This window comes from Saccopteryx bilineata, chromosome 9, assembly GCF_036850765.1.
Source record: "Saccopteryx bilineata isolate mSacBil1 chromosome 9, mSacBil1_pri_phased_curated, whole genome shotgun sequence".
Lineage (NCBI taxonomy): Eukaryota > Metazoa > Chordata > Mammalia > Chiroptera > Emballonuridae > Saccopteryx > Saccopteryx bilineata.
Window position 1 is genome coordinate 70,542,121 of NC_089498.1, and position 17,362 is coordinate 70,559,482.

General features: G+C 39.2%; 1 protein-coding gene across 5 annotated transcripts in view; it reads right to left on the reverse strand.

The window, feature by feature from the left end:
* The window catches only part of RUFY2 (RUN and FYVE domain containing 2), a 63,871-nt gene that overhangs the window by 2,010 nt on the left and 44,499 nt on the right, over positions 1–17,362 (reverse strand). For 4 of the 5 annotated variants that reach the window (XM_066242671.1, XM_066242673.1, XM_066242669.1 and 1 more), the window contains 4 exons: positions 13,921–14,050; positions 12,946–13,040; positions 5,402–5,450; positions 160–237 (listed from right to left, as the gene is read on the reverse strand). In XM_066242671.1, coding sequence (XP_066098768.1) covers positions 160–237; positions 5,402–5,450; positions 12,946–13,040; positions 13,921–14,050 — 352 coding nt within the window. Of the gene's footprint in view, positions 1–24; positions 76–159; positions 238–5,401; positions 5,451–12,945; positions 13,041–13,920; positions 14,051–17,362 lie in introns of those variants that run through there. The other variant, XM_066242672.1, reaches the window with a different exon arrangement.

The window sequence follows — 17,362 nt, forward strand, 5'->3', positions numbered from 1 at the left end:
TAATTGGAAAAAATAAGAGAAAAAACACTATGAATAAAATTAAGTCATATTTGCACCAAAACTTTTCTGTCGTGCCTGGAGGGATGAAAAGGGGGAGAGTTTTAAGTGGGGGAGGGTTAAGAGTTCTGCACCAAAACTTGAATTTTCTACTTCCCTTACCTTTCTCTTAGAGAGTGAAAATTCCTTTTCACACAGCTTACAATGTGTTGCTTCTTTGTCTTTCAACCAAACCAGTCCCTAGAAGGAGTAAAAGTATATTAATACTCAAATTTAAAATTACATATGGGGCCTGACCAGGCAGTAGCGCAGTGGACAGAGCATTGGACTGGGATGAGGAAGGCCCAGGTTTGAGACCCCGAGGTCGCCAGCTTGAGCCCAAGATTGGTCTGCTGAAGGCCCATGGTCAAGGCACATATGAGAAAGCAATCAATGAACAACTAAGGTGTTGCAACGTGCAACGAAAAACTGATTGATGCTTCTCATCTCTCTCCATTCCTGTCTGTCCCTGTCTATCCCTCTCTGTCTCTGTAAAATAAATGAATTTTTAATAAAAAAGAACTGATGCTCCTCATTTCTCCCTGTCTGTCTGTCTCTATCTGTCCCTCTGTCTCAAAAAAAAAAAAAAAAAAAGAATATATATATATATATATATATATATATATATATATATATAAATAATTAAAATTACATATGGGAACATTTCACAGGAATACATAAAAAGTCAAAAATGAATCCTTTTCCTGACCAGGTGCTGGCGCTGTGGATAGAGCATCGAACTGGGATGCAGAGGACACAGGTTTGAAGCCACTGTTACTAGCTTGAGTGTGGGCTTACCAGCCTGAGTGAGATCATAGACATGATTCCATGGTTGCTGGCTTGAACTCAAAGGTCACTGGCTCTCCTGTAACCCCCCAAGTCAAGGCACATATGAGAAAGCAATCAATGAATAACTAAGATGCTGTAATGAGGAACTGATGCTTCTCTTTCCCTGTCTGTCCCTCTCTGTCACACACACAAAAAATCCTTCTGTCCTCCCTGACCAGGTAGCTCCATTGGTTAGAGCAGGGGTAGTCAACCTTTTTATAACTACCGCCCACTTTTGTATCTCTGTTAGTAGTAAAATTTTCTAACCGCCCACCTGTTCCACAGTAATGATGATTTATAAAGTAGGGAAGTAACTACTTTATAAAATTTATAAAGCAGAGTTACAGCAAGTTAAAGCATATAATAATAATTACTTACCAAGTACATTATGTCAGATTTTCCCTAAGTTTGGCATAATAAATCTTGATAAAACAACTTACTATAGTTAAATCTATCTCTTTATTTATACTTTGGTTGCTCCGCTACCGCCCACAATGAAAGCTGGAACACCCACTAGTGGGTGGTAGGAACCAGGTTGACAACCACTGGGTTAGAGCATGGTCTGAATATACAAAGCTTGCTGATTCAATCCCCAGTAAGGGCACACTCAAGAATCAGCCAATGAGTACACAGATAAGTGGAACAACAAATTTATGTTTCTCAGCCTGACTTGTGGTGGCACAGTGGATAAAGCATCGACCTGGAATGCTGAGGTTGCCGGGCGTCAAGGCACATATGGGAGTTGATGCTTCCTGCTCCTCCCCCCTTTCAGTCTCTCTCTCTCTCTCTCTCCTCTAAAATGAATAAATAAAAATTTAAAAAAAAAAAACTTAAAAAAAAATTTGTTTCTCTCTACCTTTCTCTAAAATCAGTAATTTTTTAAATGAGTCCTTTTTCTCTGAGAGATACTGAAATAATTGTAGATAAAATGTGTGAACTTCAAAATAAGGGAGAGAAGGGATATGTGTATGTGTTGAATTTAAAACAAAACTGCCCATACACTGGTAAATATTGATACTTGGTAGCGGTTTGTTTTACTTTCTACAATTATGTGTTTGACTATTTCCATGATAAAATGTTTTTAAAAAATAAAAATGTATTACAGGTGGGAGATTTTTTTTGGTTTTTGTTTGTTTTTCAAGAGGGACAGAGGAAGAGAGAGATGAGAAGCATCAATTCTTCTTTGTGGCACCTTAGTTTTTCATTGACTGCTTTCCCATACGTACCTTGACTGGAGGGGGAAGAGTGGGCTGCAGCAGAGCAAGTGACCCCTTGCTCAAGCCAGCAAGCCTGCAGCTCAAGCTGATTACCTTGGGGTTTCGAACCTGGGTCCTCAGCATCCTAGGCTGACACTCGATCCACTGCCACTGCCTGGTCAGGTGGAGTTTTCTTTAAGAACTTTAAAAATTATCTAGTCCAACAACATTTCAGGATAAGTTTTCACTATGTGTAATGCATCTGAGTTGGGCATTAGGTATACTTTATACACAGTAATTCCCTAAAACTTGATGAGAATTTGGAAGTCAGAGTTAAAACCTCACCATAAATTCAGTTTTACATGGCCATTCATTTCCCTCAAGTTCTATAATTCACAAATTTAATAGCTACTATGTAAACTACTTCAGTAAAGATATATATACATCTTAAACAGGTGAGAGTTAACTTGGTATCTAAAATTTCTAACTTAACTTCCACCCCGTTTTTGTTTTTGTTTTTTAGGGAGAGAGCGGGGAGGAGAGAGATGAGAAGCATCAGCTTGTAGTTGCATCACTTTAGTTCACTGATTGCTTGTCATAGAGCTCAAGCCAGCGACCTTGGACTCATGATGATCCCTACTCAAGCTCAGGAAGTGGAGGAACTGTCACCTATAAAGTACCACTGGGGCATAGGGATCTTCATCAACTAACTAGAGAAAAATTAAAGCAAAAAGCCCACAGATAATGTTCCCCTAAATCTTGAATTTCCTTAAAAGACTTCTGACAGAATTGTTTGAAGAATGAGAAGAAGAATTTACAGGAAAAATTACAAGGTTAACTTCAGGTAGTTTTTGTTCTACAGTCTTAATAACTGGCACCTCTTTTCTCATAGCAGAAGTAAATGGTATTGGTTTAATGCACTGGAGATAGTCTAAGTTATCTTAGAACAAAGGATTATAAGAAGTGAATGTTTAAAAAAAATCTAGATAGTTCAGACAAACACCACTTGCAAAGAAAGAATCAAATTATTTGAATCAAGGAATATATTTTTAAATCAAAATGTGGGACCCTAAAAAATCCAATCCAACCTGAACACCATAAAAAGGGAAGTGACTTGCCCTGGCCAGTTGGCTCAGTGGTTGAGCGTCGGCCCGGCCTGTGGATGTCCCAGGTTTGATTCCCGGCCAGGGCACACAGTTCAGAAGCGCCCATCTGCTTCTCCACCCTTTCCCCTCCTTCAGCCAAGGCTCCACTGGAGCAAAGTTGGCCCAGGCACTGAGGATGGCTCTGGTTGCAAAGGAGCAATGCCCAGATGAACAGAGCATCGCCCCCTAGTGGGCTTGCAGGGTGGATCCCAGTCAGGTGCATGTGGGAGTCTCTCTGCCTCCCTGCTTCTCACTTAAAAAAAATACCAAAAAAAAAAAAGATTTTATTTATTGATTTTTGAGAGAGGAAAGAAAGAGAAGGGGCAGGGGAGTAAGGGACAGGAAGCATCAACTCATAATAGTTGGTGGTAAAACTTTTAAAATTACATTTTGATTAAAGTTATTTAAAAGAGAATCAAATCAGCCTGACTAGGCAGTGGCATAATAGATAGAGCGTCGACTTGGGACACTGAGGACCCAGGTTCAAAACTCGGAGGACTCTGGCTTGTGCACAGGCTCATCTGGATAGAGCATGGGGTTGCTGGCTTGAGTATGGGATCACAGACATGACCCCATGGTCACTGGCTTGAGCCCATAGGTTGCTGGGTTGAGCAAGGGGTCACTTGCTCTGCTACAGCCCCTGGGTCAAGGCACATATGAGAAAGCAATCAATGAACAACTAAGGTGCCACAGTGAAGAATTGATGCCTCTCATCTCTCTCCCTGTCTGTCTCTCTGACTGTCTCTCTGTCTCTGTCTCTGTCAAAAAGAAAGAAAAAATAAGAGCAAAATAAAGGCATATGCAGATATGCAAATTCTTAAAATCTTTATCTTTGTTTATCATATTCCAGGAAGCACTGGAATGGGGATGCATTGACCAAAACAAGAGAGTAAAACAAGAAAAGTTATGGGGTTCAGGTAATAGGAGCTCTAACACATGAGAAGTGTAAAGGGAATTCTAAGAATGGCAGCAAAGGGAAATGTCAGGATGGGGTGACCAGACTACACAGGAGTAGAAGAGAGCAGAATACAAGAAGGATGACTCAAAGGACAAAAGAGCTAGCCAATTACCTGATTCATTTACCATGTGCAAAACTTATATCAAGAAGCATTTTATAGAGGTATAAGAAAACACTGACGTTCAAATACAACTAAGTTTAAAAAGTAAAAGGCAATTAACTCCAGAGGAAATAAGTAGTTGAAGAAAATATAATCCCAATATACTAGTTGGCCCAACAAATAACAATATTTAAATAGTCATAACGAATAATATACATTAAATGAATTCCACAAAAACTTCTACTTAATTATACTGGGAGGATAGTTAAGAGAAGACACCGATGAGAATGAGCAAACCTCATCCACCATGTTAACTCCTCACCCACCATGCTAACCACCAATTGATAGGACTGAAATAGACAGGTCTTAAGTCAAGAGCAAACTGTATTACTGTATATTGTCTAGAAATAGGGTGATAAATGTCCAAAGAAACAACTAAAAGAACTGAAAGTAGCTCCCTTCAGGTAGTAGGAACTAGGGTGAATATGGGATAAGAGGATGAAGAACAAAAGACTACTACCATTATTTAAGTTTCTAGCACTATTTGACTTTTTAAATTACTTTCATGTAACACTTTGATAAAAAACAAAATTGGTAGCTTTGTTCAGGAGGAAGCCACTTGTCACTGAAGTACTCACAGAAACTTTCTCCTACATTATAAAAGGCAGTCTTGCATCCAGATACATTCAGAACTATATACTGATAAACAGTACCTGTCATATATTTGAACCCACCCAATATACAAAGCAACCCTATGCAAAATCATAAACCCATTTCAGAAGAGGAAACATTTCATGAGGACATGTGCCTGAAGGTCAAAGACTGATGAGTAATATACTAACATAGGAACTCAAGGATTCTCCAATTCAAAGGTAATTTCATTCTATCATGCCACTTTGTAAAAAAGCGGAAAAAATTATTTCCAAGGTCATTTCAAACACGAATATAATTAAAATGTGATTCTAAAGGTAGGGAAGAGCTGGATTCCCATCACCCAGGCTCCTCATTCAGTGTTTCTGCCTCTATCAGTCCTAGGATTTGATAATAATACCTTATATTTATATAGGGCTTTACCTCCTAGTGAAGAATTTCACATGTATCTATACTTTTCTACTTGAGGAAAACATTTTCTACTCACCTGCAATGCTTTGTTGGCTTCTTTTATATCTTCTATTTTAAGTTTTGATCTAAAAAGATGACAGTTCCAAATTTCAGTAATTCATTAGAAAGATACTGCTTTTATACAGAATATAAAATTGTACATACCACATGATTATAATGATCTTTGGCTAGTGGGATATTTTATATCTCCTATATTTTCTAAATGTCCAAAGGCAAAAATGTTTTTAAATTTAAAAATTGCTTTTTTAAGAATATTGGCATTTTCATGTGATTATGACAATATTAATAATTGCTTTCATTCGTTGCCTTATGGTATGCCAAACACAATGCTATAAACTTTGCACACATAATGTCATTTAATCTTCCAAAGAAACTACTTTAAAGATGAAGAAAGGAGAGTTTTGATGAGGTTTAGTCACTTGTAACAGGTCACAGAAGTGGTAACTGGGGATTCAAACCCTGGTCTGTGTAACCCAAAACCCACATGCTACCACAATGCACATTTGTCTACTAGCAGATGCAAAAGTGGAAAAATTAAGATACAGTAGTAATACTTTTTCTTTTTTACATTAAATGTATTGGAGTGACATTGAATAAAAGGATCATATAGGTTTCAAGTGTGCAATTCTATGACATGATCTGTATATGTACTATGTGCCCACCACCCAAAGTCAAATCATCTTCCGTAACCATGTGTTTGATCCCTTTGACCCTTTACTACTCTCCCCCCCTTCCCTCTGGTAACCAAATTCTGCTGTCTGTGTCTATGAGTTTCAGTTTTATGTAATACTTTTTCTTTTGAAAATACATGTTAATGAACATGCCGATTATAAAGAGCACTACAATCCCACTATCCAGAGATGATAATCTCTACATGTGTGTTTCAAATGTAATCATTATTGACAGTTTTCCATAACCAGCTCTTTTCACTTAGCATATCTCCTAAAATGCTAAGAGCTACCAACTTATTAAGTATCTGCCACTAAATGGTTACATGTAAGTAATTTATGTAATTACTCTTGAACTTTCAACTTGTTTCAATTTTTTCTGTCATAAAAATTATTCATTAAAATTAGAATTACCAGAACATTTATATTATTTTTCTTAGAACAAATTAGAAATGAAACTACTGGTTCAAAACGTACATAAATAAATACTTAAAGTCTCTGCTACCACAGCAGAACATTAGGACCTCGCTTCACTCTACAAGTGCTCTTTGTTCCAAGACATACAACAAAGTGTGAGTCTTTTATCTGGCTTATACTGACTCTTACATTGAGAATAATCAGTGTAAAATTACACAATGTAAAAATATTAATGGAATAATCAAATTTGCTTAGCTAACTTAACTACAAAATCTGCCCAAAGACCACTGATGCTGCTGGGAATAATGGCCCAAACAGTAACTGTGCTATATTAAAAAAAATTGAATATGGCCCTGGCCGGTTGGCTCAGCGGTAGAGCGTCGGCCTAGCGTGAGGAGGACCCGGGTTCGATTCCCGGCCAGGGCACACAGGAGAAGCGCCCGTTTGCTTCTCCACCCCTCTGCCACGCCTTCCTCTCTGTCTCTTTCTTCCCCTCCCGCAGCCAAGGCTCCACTGGAGCAAAGATGGCCCGGGCGCTGGGGATGGCTCTGTGGCCTCTGCCTCAGGCGCTACAGTGGCTCTGGTCGCAACATGGCGATGCCCCAGAGGGGCAGAGCATCGCCCCCTGGTGGGCAGAGCATCGCCCTATGGTGGGCGTGCCGGGTGGATCCCGGTCGAGCGCATGCGGGAGTCTGTCTGTCTCTCCCTGTTTCCAGCTTCAAAAAAAAAAAAAAAAAGAAAAAGAAAAAAAAAATTGAATATGGAATGAAAGTAGCTTACTGGCATTTGCTACAGAAACACTTCATGCAAATTTACAGGTGTTATATTGCCAGTTAAAATATCTTCATTCACAAATACGGACTCTAAAAACCCTACCCCTCTCTGATACAAACTGCCAAATACCACTGACCAGAATCCACTGACCAGGGGTGGTGCAGTGGATGGAGCATCAGTCTGGAACACCGAGGATCCAGGTTAGAAACCCCAGTCACTGGCTTGATAAGGGGTCACTGGCCCCCGTCAAGACACATATGAGAAAACAATCAATGAACAACTAAGGTGCAACAACTATGAGTTTGATGCTTCTCATCTTTCCCCCTTCCTGTCTGTCCATCTGTCCCTCTTTCTCTCTCTCTCTAAAAAAAAAGAAAAGAAAAAGAAAAAGGATAGAAAATAAAGGTTGTATCAGTTACAAGTCCAAGAACACCTTCTTCTTCTCCCAGACAGGGGGAAAGACAGATATCCCTATTATTCATTTTAAATAGCTTTTGTTTAGGAACATGTATTTAAGTGTGTAAAAATATCTGACTATGGCATGAAAACAGCATAGAGAAAGGTACAAAAAACATGAGGCACCTTCCCCCTCTGGAGCACGCCCGGCCTTTCCCTCCTCCTCTCCTTCCCCTACAGGTGTGCACCTTCTAAATTCTAAGGAACCCCTTGAGACTTGCAACCAAAGGAGCACTGGGCAGTGGCAGCTCATCCTGAGCTAACCCCCTGAACCTGTCCCCAAGGCCCCCCTTTCTCTCACTCTCTGGTGTCCTGACAGCAGCCCCACCTCAGCTCTCTCCTGTTGCTTCTTCCGTCCTAAGCTCTTCATTCACTGAATGTCCCCAGATTTAATAACATACTCTCAAAATTAAAAAAAGAAAACATGAGAATATAATAAATGTAATACAATCAATTATGACACTGTAGGAAAACATCCATAAATTATAACAAGCCTCGCCTGACCAGGACGTGGCAGAGTGGATAGAGCGTCGGCCTGGGACGTTGAGGATCCAGGTTCAAAACCCTGAGGTCATCGGCTTGAGCGTGGACTCATCTGGCTTGAGCAAGGGGTAACTGGCTTGAGTGTGGGATCATAGACATGACCCCCTGGTCACTGGCTTGAAGCCCAAGGTCGCAGGCTTGAGCAAGGGATCACTTGGTCTGCTGTAGCCCCCAGTCAAGCCACATATAAGAAAGCAATCAATGAACAACTAAGGTGCCACAACGAAGAATTGATGCTTCTCATCTCTCTTCCTTCCTGTCTGTCTGTCTCTATCTGTCCCACTCTCTGACTCTGTCAAAAAAAAAAAAAAACTATAACAAGCCTCTGACAATCCTGAAACCCCTGCTTTTGAGGGAAAGAAGTATAAATGGTTTCTTTATACAGAAAGAGTAGTATTAATTTAATTGTTCCATTTACTTGTGCACTCAGATTGCTTCTATGTGCCCTGAGGGAGCAAGTGAGGGGTTGGCAGACCCGTGACCTCTGGTGTGCCAGGTTGATGCTTTATCCACTGAGCAACCTGGCCAGGGCCAAAATTCTCTCTTGATAAGAATCTTTCAATAGGAAAACATAAGTAAATATTGCATTACTAAAGTATAGTATTTTTCTAGCTTCGTACAGTGGCAGTATCACGGCCAATGAGGTTTATCCAAGGCGCAATTATTGCTAAAAGTATTTTTCTAATTAATCATTTACATTTAAAATCAGAGGATCAGAATGTAAGCATGGGAGAGTAATTTTCAAATCCAACCTGCTCCCCTTACAGACAATATTCTGGTTGCTGTGAGGAAAGGCACTGTACGAGGTGCGAGGTACTTTCACTTATTCTCAATTAGGTGTTTTTTGTTTGTTTGTTTGTTTGTTTTTTGTATTTTTCTGAAGCTGGAAACGGGGAGAGACAGTCAGACAGACTCCTGCATGCGCCCAACCGGGATCCACCTGGCACGCCCACCAGGGGCGATGCTCTGCCCACCAGGGGGCGCCCCTCTGGGGCGTCGCTCTGCTGCGACCAGAGCCACTCTAGCGCCTGGGGCAGAGGCCAAGGAGCCATCCCCAGCGCCTGGGCCATCTTTGCTCCAATGGAGCCTTGGCTGCGGGAGGGGAAGAGAGAGACAGAGAGGAAGGAGGGGGGGGGAAGCAAATGGGCGCTTCGCCTATGTGCCCTGGCTGGGAATCGAACCCGGGTCCCCAGCACGCCAGGCCGACGCTCTACCGCTGAGCCAACCGGCCAGGGCCTCAATTAGTTTTATAACTCTAATTTTCAAAGAGAGAAATGGGCTTAAAGAGGTTAAATAAATGACCCTAAGTCACACAGCTGGTAAATGGTAGAGGAACACTAATTCTGTGACTGACATTAATGAATATTAATTTTTAAATTTAGTCATAACTTGAAAGTGCAGATCTTGAACGGTAAGTTTAAAAACTTCTGAAGTATTAATTTTCCTTTTAACAAAATTAAATGTTTCATATTCTTGTATATGACCTTCCCTTACCACTCCCCATTGTAAATAACACCCAAACGGTTTACACAAGTCTAAAGCCAATTCTGGTAAATTAGGAGCAAAGGTTAAAAAGTACCACTTGGGGTGGAGAATGCACAGTGCACTATTACAGATGATGTACTATAGAACTGTACTCATGAAACCTGTGTCATTTTATTAACCAATATCACCCCAATAAATTCAATTAAAAACAAAAGGTTAAAAAGTATTGACCCAACTACAGGTCTTCATCAATAACAAATTTTTAAAGAGATATCCATCCATCATCTTTTGTATCAAGGAGGAATTTGTATTTATTTAATTTCAGTCTGGTAACATGAATAATCATAGGAGAAGGAGGATGAAGACGAGGAGTACATCAGCAGCAAAATGGTACAATCTGAGAAAACTCAGGGCCATTGGTCCTTCCTCCAATCCTGATTAAATTCTTGTCACCGCAGACAAGAACTAAAGTTGATAAAGTTAAAATATGTTCTGATTCACAACTGGCCCTACCCATGTCTTAGGGACTGTGGGTCTCAGAATTGGGAAAAGAAAACTACTAAAGCTGCACCATAAAAATTCAAACTTTAGCAAGGAAAAAAATATATATATATATCATAAATGAAGTAAAAAGACAAATGAGACCCTGGCTGGCTGGCTCAGTAGATAGAGCATCCACCTGGCATATGGCCATCCTGGGTTCAATCCCTGGTCAGGGCAAACAAGAAAAGTGACCATTTGCTTCTCTCCCTCTTCCCCTCCCACAGCAAGTGGCTTGATCGGTTCAAGTGTCCACAAGGGTGCTGAGGAGAGCTTAGCTGGTCCCAGAGTCAGCCTCAGGAGCCTCAGGTAGAACCTGGTCAGGGTGCATGAGGGAATCTATCTCACTATCTCCCTATTTCTCACTATAAAAAAATGGGGGGGGGGGCTATCCAGGTCCTAGACGGATAGCACAGGTGGTTAGAGCATCATCCCGAGGCATAGTGGTTGCTGGTTCAATCCCCGGTCAGGGCTCATACAGGAACAGCTCGATGTTCCTGTCTTTCTCCTCTCCCTTTCTCTCACTAAAATCAATAAAAATTAAAAAAAAAAGACAAATGATAAACTAGAAATAAAAGATATACGCTGTGTACAACAATTAATTTACAAAGGTCCCATAAGAAAAAGATGAGATATCCAACCAAAAAATGTGTCAAGTATATGAACAGGCAGTTTACAGGAAATAAACTGCAACTACAAATAAATATAGATGTTCAACCCTTCTAATGAGTAAAGAAATACAAATCAAACAATATTTTCAGCCTGACCTGGCGGTGGTGCAGTGGATAGAGCATCACACTGGGACGCAGAGGACCCAGGTTCAAAACCCCAAAGTCACCAGCTTGAGCGCAGCCTCATCTGGTTTGAGCAAGACTCACCAGCATGAGCCCAAAGTCACTGAGCAAGGGATTACTCAGTCTGCTGTAGCCCCCTAGTCAAGGCACATATGAGAAATCAATCAATGAACAACTAAGGTGCCGCAACGAAGAATTGATGCTTCTCATCTCTCTCCCTTCCTGTCTGTCTGTCCCTATCTGTCCCTCTCTCTGACTCTCTCTGTTTGTCACAAAAAAACAACAACAATATTTTCAATTATCAGACTGTCAAAAACATTCTCTCTTACTTCCAGAAGGGATCTAACATTAGAGATATAGAGCAATTTGGCACTATAAAAAATTGTTAAAAAAACATTCTTTTTGGCCCAGCAATCGCATATAGAAACTTACTCTTTAGATATACTCATTAAAGTATATCAAGCTATATCAACATACACATATAATGATGTTCACAGTACTGGTTATTTAAAAAATTAAAAACAATTTTTTAAAAATTAGAAACAGTTTAAATGATAGCACATTCATCCTAAGGAATACCTTTATGTACTGATATGGAAAAACCTCTAACACATATTCTTAAGTAAGAAACCCCACAAACTTCAGAAAAACATGCACATAAGGGAGTTACACAGGGATTAGATATGCAGTCAGTTTACAATGAAAAAATTTAGTAGTCAAAATAATTCTTGAAAATTCCTTAAATAGCCCATAACATTCAGTATAGTCTGTTGGGTGTATCTGACATTGAGCAGTAATTTTCATGCAAACTAAAGTTTGAGAAACAATGAACCAGACTAAAGGAAAAAACAAAAGTCTGGACAGTCAAAACATCATGCTTTTAATAAAACTATAAAATTTCCAGTATTGAATGAGAGATGGGTGAAAAGTAATACATATTCCTTGTTTTACTATTTTAATCCATTTTAATATTAAACCTTTATGATCTTAATAAATGTAAATATATTAATATATTTATTTTTGTTTTGGGAATTGTTCACTGTTGAGTCCTAGCATTTAGAATAGTGCCTCGCACATAGCAGAACCTCAACAAGTATTTGTCAAATGAATGAGTGGGAAATAAAGTAACAAACACTTAGCACAGGCTCTGGCTCAAAGTGCTCAGTAAATGAATGTCAGATTTTAATTGAAGTCTTACTTATCAGAATCATAATGCAATTGTTCTGTAAATTTGTAGAAATAAAAACTGTTATCTCTTTGAAACTGATGTTTTCTTTTGCGGTTTTAGTGAACTACTCTTTCCTCTGCCCTTGGAAACTGGTCTCAAGACTTCTTAATGGAATCCTATCTTTAGCAAAACACAGACCATATGAACAAGGAGGAATATGTGAGACAAAACACCATTTCTCTTTCTTGTCTTTATAGGAACTCAACACTTCACTGCAATAGAACCAACCACACTTGTATGAAGCTAAGCTCCTACTCACTCCAGATGGGATAAAACACCCTTCACTTCTCACAATGTTGGCTCCTTCTCAAAACACTCTGAAAAAGCTGTCTCCAGATATTATGAAAATATGGCTTCTGTTTTTCTGAGAAAAATATATTAAATTAAGTCCTGAATACTCTGGTTTAAAGAAATTAAACAAGAGTCTTAGCTTTCATCTCCTAAAAAACATATAGAGCTAAGATCCAATAAAATGAAAACTTTTAACAAAATCTCTCCAGCCTACAGTCTTACTTGATAATCTTCAAAATATTTTTTGTTTTGTTTTTAATACTTCATATCTTTCTTTCCTATATTTAAACTTTTCTGACTATTTAGTTTGGCACACTTTATAAAAGTCAATGACTACTTAGTTGAAGGAAAAAAGAGAAATTACTCGCTAAGTTTGTTGCCAAGTTCTTGAAGAGCTTGCTCCTGTTCATGATATATTTTTTTCAACTGCTGATTTTCATCCTGGAGGTTAAGGAATTCCTTCAAAACAATAATAAAACAGAAAATGTAATTTGAAAGAAACAGACTGTATACATACCATTAATTAGGAACACAAATCCTTTACTTTTTATAAAAACAGAATTATTTGTCCAAAGCTCTTTCATAACTGCTCTATCAACTATTTTTTATTCTATTAATCTTCTGACATTTTTAAAGATGACTAGTAAATTGTTTCCTTAGTACTAATGCAAATTATGATTTGATTCTTTTAATTTTTTTTTTTTTTTTTTTTAGAGAGAGAAATACAAGAAGGGAGAGAGATGAAAAGCATCACCTTGTAGTTGCAGCATTTCAGTTGTTCACTGATTGCTTTCTCATATGCGCCTTGACCAGGGGGCTCCAGCTGAGCCAGTGAACCCTTGCTCAAGCCAGCGACCTTTGGGGTTCAAGCCAGTGACTATTGGACTCAAGCCAGGGATCATGGGGTCATGTCTATGATCCCACACTCAAGCTAGTGACCCCATGCTCAATCCAGATGAGGCTTTGAGCAAGCCAGAGACCTTGGAGTTTCAAACCTGGGTCCTCAGTGTCCCACGTCGATGCTCTATCCATCCACTATGCCACCATCTGGTCAGGCTGATTTAATTCTCTTTTAAATAACTTTCATCAAGATGTAATTTTAAAAGTTTTACCACCAGCCTGACCTGTGGTGGTACAATGGATAAAGCCTCAACCTGAAATGCTGAGGTCACCAGTTCAAAACCCTGGGCTTGCCTGGTCAAGACACATATGAGAAGCAACTACTATAAGTTGATGCTTCCCTTTCCTCTACCGCTTTTCTCTCTCTCTTTCTCTCTCCCTTCTCTAAAATCAATAAAATAAAATCTAAAAACAAAACAAAACTTTTACCACCATTTACTTTTTTAAGACTAATGATTTGTTGGGTCTCATTTCTAAGATGAGACAAGGCATCTTTCTCCTTTTGAAGATCTTCCTGCAAAGTCTGCCTCCATTCCTTTTCAATCTTCAAATCAGTTTCCAACTGCACCCTTAAATGACAAAAAATAAACAGAAGCTCAATACTACTGTTCACATGACAGTGATGTGTGTTCTTCAATAAGAGTATCTTTTTGGTTGATTACTTCTGCCTTTATAAGTCATTTCTTCATATCTTTTTTCTCATAAATATTTTTTTGGTAAACAAATTCAGCAGCACAGAGTTTTCTGATCCCAGAATACCAGTTTCATTGTCAACTACAGAAACTTGCTAAACAATAATCTGTCACTTATTAATTCTGTATACATAAATGCTGTATAAGTATATAAATGCCTGGAAGGTCACTACAATATTACAACTGGTCACAGTTGACTACTACAACTGGTTATAGCCTGTACAGAGAAACACGGGGGTTGGTTTTAATTATTTATGTACGGAAAAACGTGGGGGTTTTAACTATTTACAATTCTGTGCCATGAGAAAATTTTACAATAAACTAATGAAAAGTACTGTCCTGATATAATAATTACAGCAACCACTAAATCAATTTAACATTAGTAATAGAAAAATTAATTCTGGTGCAGAGAACTACTTTTCAGATTACTGCTGGAAGCTGACCAATTACAGGACAGATGTGACTAAGGAGACACTCGGGGGAAATCCACATTGCCTGGAAATACCAGTTCACATCTGAAAGCACTATTTCACCATTCTACCAACAGGCAATAGCTGGCAACACAAAAGTAGTAAAATTCCTACATTTAAGGATGACCAAAAAAATAATAATTTCAGGCCCTGGCCGGTTGGCTCAGCGGTAGAGCGTCGGCCTAGCGTGCGGAGGACCCGGGTTCGATTCCCGGCCAGGGCACATAGGAGAAGCGCCCATTTGCTTCTCCACCCCTCCGCCGCGCTTTCCTCTCTGTCTCTCTCTTCCCCTCCCGCAGCCAAGGCTCCATTGGAGCAAAGATGGCCCGGGTGCTGGGGATGGCTCTGTGGCCTCTACCTCAGGCGCTACAGTGGCTCTGGTCGCAACATGGCGACGCCCAGGATGGGCAGAGCATCGCCCCCTGGTGGGCAGAGCGTCGCCCCTGGTGGGCGTGCCGGGTGGATCCCGGTCGGGCGCATGCGGGAGTCTGTCTGACTGTCTCTCCCCGTTTCCAGCTTCAGAAAAATGAAAAAAAATAAAAAATAATAATAATAATTTCAATAATTATTGCTTATAAGTAGGTATAACAGGAGAGGTATGTGCTAATAATGCTACAGTTTCTAATTTTTTTATATTTTAATTGCAATATATCATAATATGGAGAATATTACATTATTTCAACATTTTGTTAATATTTTTATGACTTGTGTTTCCTCATTAAAATTAGCATTTCCATTTACAGCCACATTCTTTTTTTACTATTTTACTACAAATTTAAAAGGAATACAGATGGACAGGTATAATGTTACTAACATTCAAGTAACCAAAAGTACAGAGTGCCTTGCTGAGTGGCCTTATCATCCAGAATCAGAAAAAATTGAATGAAAAAGCAAATATAAATTTTTATTTTTAAGTTACTATAAACATATTGTCATATGTTGACAACCAAAGGCAGAAAATCATATGCCTAACCAGACGGTGCCGCAGTGGATAGAGCGCTGGCCTGGGATACTGAGGACCCTGGCTCAAAACCCCAAGGTCACCGGCTTGAGTGTGAGCTATCCAGTTTGAGCAGAGGGTCGCTGGCTTGAGCATGGGATCATGGTCATGACCCCATGGTTGATGGCTTGAGCCCAAAAGTCACTGGCCTGAAGCTCAAGGTCGCTGGCTTGAGCAAGTAGTCACTGGCTCGGCTGGAGCCCTGCCCCTACCTCCCCACCCATCAAGATGGAGGAAGCAATCAATGAACAACTAAGGTGCCGCAACTATGAGTCGATGCTTCTCATCTCTCTCACTCCCTTGTCTGTTTGTCTCTCTCTCTCAATCTCTTGCTAAAAAAAGAAAAAGCAGAAAATCATAAAAAAAATAAAGGGGCAATATAAAGATTTTAAATTTGTAAATAAGAAAACCACTATAAACAATGTTTAAAAATTAATAAACCTTAGAAAACATTTTCATTATATGTTAAAAACCCAGAGTAAATACATAAAGAGCTCTTACCAAAAAAAAAAAAAAAGCTGAACACAAGAAAGGGAAAAAATAGATATAAACTGGTAATTCACAAAATAAAGAAATGCAAGCTATCACTCACAGTCAAAGATATGCTAACTCAAACAGAAAGTACAATTTTTCAGGCTAAAGGATCTGTTTAGGTTTACTGTGATATGATGGTGTGTAGACCTGTATTAATTGATAGGACACAATGTCCACGATGAAGTAAATACGTAAAACAAGTGACTAAAAAGCATGTAGCATGATCCTCTTTCTAAAAAACAATATCTACGTAATATCAGTATAATGTAATACCAAAAATAAATAAATAAATAAGGATAGCCATCAAAATGTTAACAAAAAAAAAAGTCCCAACAGCCCATCTCTACAGATGGCTTCTATTTTTCTGAGCCATCAGGGATCCTCCTGATCTCCAAATTGTTACCATGTTTATGATCACCAAAATGCACCGAGAGAGAAAATTACTTTCACAGTTTCAGGAGGGACAGACATCTCTCTGCAAATAAACCCACCTCTTATTGACTAGGTCAGCCCTATAGAAAAGGGCCAGATCTCTATAGCATTACTTAGATCTTCCTTTTGGTAGCTGCATCATTGCAGAAAAAATATATATTTGTCTTAACTACATGTTTGTCAACCTCTAGAAAAGTAATTCAGTAACACAGAGAACCAGGGTTTCAAGATTGTATTCTAGTTATTGGCAAAATGTCCTAGTCTGGCATTTCCTGTTTTTCATTTGGCAAGGCACAGGGACTTCAAACAAAACTCTTGGCATCACTAATAAACCTGTTGACTTAAATGCTTCCTGAGATTTTTGTTGCCAAGGGAGCCCTGAAAGTACTGGTAGTCCTTTTGTGAACATCTTAAAATTAAAAGAAAATGCTTGCTGAGTGTTTCTGGGGGTTTTGTATTTGTTTGTTTATTTGTTTATGAGGGGGAGGGGTTGGTTTCACAATGTACAAATGTGCAAGTTTTCAACAAAGGTAATATTTCCTGCCCTAAAGCCTTATTCTATATGCCAATTTCTCCAAATGTTATTTCTGTGATAATTAAAAAGAACTGAGAATCCTGGTTCTAGACAAGACAGAATAAACATATTTCCTGCAACGAAGTACAGTTAAAAACCCCAGACATGGCCCTGGCCGGTTGGCTCAGCGGTAGAGCGTCGGCCTGGCGTGTGGGGGACCTGGGTTCGATTCCTGACCA